The 2,574-nt window shown below is 46.0% G+C and overlaps 1 protein-coding gene across 1 annotated transcript; it reads left to right on the top strand.

Annotated features, from left to right (window-relative positions):
• The first annotated feature begins 420 nt into the window (after positions 1–420).
• Positions 421–2,232, top strand: LOC100247862 (GATA transcription factor 18). Its single transcript, XM_010650837.3, has 2 exons — positions 421–1,498; positions 1,602–2,232. The coding sequence occupies exons 1-2, from the start codon at positions 1,052–1,054 to the stop codon at positions 1,902–1,904; spliced, it is 750 nt and encodes a 249-aa protein (XP_010649139.1). The 5' UTR covers positions 421–1,051; the 3' UTR covers positions 1,905–2,232.
• The last annotated feature ends 342 nt before the right edge of the window (positions 2,233–2,574 follow it).

Below are 2,574 nucleotides of genomic sequence, written 5' to 3' on the forward strand. Positions count from 1 at the left end.
CGGGGGTGGGGGGGTGAGAGGGCGAGGAGAAATGTATTCCATTTTCCTTGGGAGGGTGGCAGTGACAGAGCAGAGGGAGGGGGAAGGGGGGCAGAGATACGGATACGGACAGAGGTTTGATGTATTAGTTTGAGACTATTGCCTCGTGATCGGAGAAGGCAGATCCATGGAAGACTGTTCCCGCTAGTCACGTGGGTTCTTTTGACTACCCCAATGCCACCCCATTTGCCTCTCTGACCACCACCCTCGCCACTCTCACATTGTTAGGAGCGCCCCTCTTTCTCTATCTGATTCTGCTATCTCTCTCCTCTCTCTCTCTCTCTCTCTCTCTCTCTCTACCACTAGGGGAGTATAAATTGAAGGGCAAGAAACCATAATACTACTACAAGTTACAGCAGTGGTACAGTTAGATGATACGCACATACACTTAGCCTCCATCAACACCGAGAAGACCACACCATCACACACCTCTTAGTCTCATACCCTACCGGGACAGTGACTGACTCACTGACTTTGCTGAGCTTTCTCTCTCTCCCCCTCTCTCTCTCTAACATGCAATCCTGGGTCCCTCTTTCTGTCTCTGTCTTTATATCGATCACTCTCTTCCTATATACGTATGTACACTTCTCTAATTGCAGTTGACGACAACGTGGACTGCAAGTGCTGACTGGTATTTCGCCATTTTATTAGCTTATAAAGCTAACAGACAACACCCCTTCTCATCCCTCTCGTACATTCACCCTCTCTCTTCTATCTTTCTATTCAAACATTTTATTATTACATTGCTCCCCCAGTTTACTATTTGATCGTACCCTCCTGCTACCAGCCTTTAACTATAAACTCACCATCTCTATACTTTTCCATCATTGCCTTACCTCATTTCTCTCTGTCTCTCTCGCGCTCTCTCTCCCTCGATCTTCTTCCTTCTTCCTCTCTTGATTTTCTTAACTTCATCCACGGCTGCCCATTTGATCTTTTGTTGCCTTGTTTTGAATTTGAGGCAACGGGAGACAACCCATTAGCGCAAGTACGAATTTCGAAGAAAGAAGAGATGCATCGTTGCAGTAGCTCACAAGGGAACATGGCGGGTCCATGTACATGTGGGCTGTTCCACAATCAGAGCAATTCTTTCTCTATGCTCTTCTCCATGCCCAATCACAAGCCTTTCGATGAAACAGACATGTATCCGTTCACGTCCTCCTCTTCTTCTTCCGTGGATTGCACTCTTTCTCTCGGAACTCCATCCACTCGTTTAACGGACAATGATGAAAAGCGAATGCACCACGATCGACGGGCTGGTTCTTGTGTGTCTAACTTTTGCTGGGACATATTACAGTCCAAACACACGCCATCTGCACCAACTCATAAGCCCAGCCGCGGAGGAAGCAGCGGCAGCAGCAGCAACAACTCCGCCGGCGATCCCCTCCTCGCTCGCCGTTGTGCTAACTGCGACACCACTTCTACCCCACTTTGGAGGAACGGTCCAAGAGGCCCAAAGGTGATTTCTCGATGCAACCAATGTCTTTCTTTTTGTTTGCTTTGCCTTTTTATACTTTGAATTGAAAATTTAAAAAATAATAAATAATACTTGTGAATTGCAGTCGCTGTGCAATGCCTGTGGAATTCGATTCAAGAAAGAAGAGAGGAGAGCCACAGCCGCCGCCGCCACCACTGGTGCAACTGCAGGAGTAATGGAACCGCAACACATAATGATAAGCCATCACAACAATTCATGGGTTCACCACTCTCAGACCCAGAAAATGCCCTGCCTCTCTCCGGCCATGGGCAACGAATTCAGGTTCATCGAGGACGACGATCGAGATTCCGATACAGGCATTCCGTTCCTCTCTTGGCGTCTGAATGTCACAGACAGGCCCAGCCTCGTCCACGACTTCACAAGATGAAAATAACGGTCGACTATCAAGATCATGCAGCACTGATAATGCATCACGACGACGACGACGACGATGGTGATGGCGATGGCGACGGTTATGGTCTTCAAATTCTTTTTCTTTTTTGTTGTTTTCTTTTCTCCATCTTAGATGGATGGAGTGAAAACGTGATAATTCTCTGTCCTAAATTAGTTGCTTTTCTTTTCCTCCCCTTCTTTTAACTTTTCTCGTCCAGTCCATCTAACCTTTTCGTTAGTTCACTTCCCAGTTCTCATACTGAATGAGTCGGTAATGATGATGATGATGAATCAATGATGATGAAAAGTTCACCGTTTGATGAGTTTGCTTGTTATATAATAACGCTGAGGTGTTTGCACACGATTATCTTAGCTTTTGAACTGGAGTTTACCTTACCTGGTCTGAAGCTATTGGCCCTCTTTATTTTCCTGAATTACATAACTGAACAAAGGTCCCAGCACATTTCATTCTGGTGAGACACCTGACTCTCCAATTGCATTTTCTCTGCACTGCGCCCTGTGGTCCAGAGCTAACATGGGATGGTGTTGTCCGATTCACTCACATATCTGACCATCCAATGGGGATGCTGCAGAGGTTCTACACTAATCAAAGCCTCCCTTCAAAGCCTGATTAATTAAAACCATATAAGATAATATAATTCTAC

This window comes from Vitis vinifera, chromosome 4, assembly GCF_030704535.1.
Source record: "Vitis vinifera cultivar Pinot Noir 40024 chromosome 4, ASM3070453v1".
NCBI classification, from domain to species: domain Eukaryota; kingdom Viridiplantae; phylum Streptophyta; class Magnoliopsida; order Vitales; family Vitaceae; genus Vitis; species Vitis vinifera.

What these genes read in the sequence shown, in the direction of transcription:
- LOC100247862 (XM_010650837.3), top strand. Translation starts at nt 1,052, where the DNA reads ATGCATCGTTGCAGTAGCTCACAAGGGAACATGGCGGGTCCATGTACA. An exon ending in ACGGTCCAAGAGGCCCAAAG is followed by an intron (nt 1,499 to 1,601) that starts GTGATTTCTCGA and finishes TGTGAATTGCAG; the next exon opens with TCGCTGTGCAATGCCTGTGG.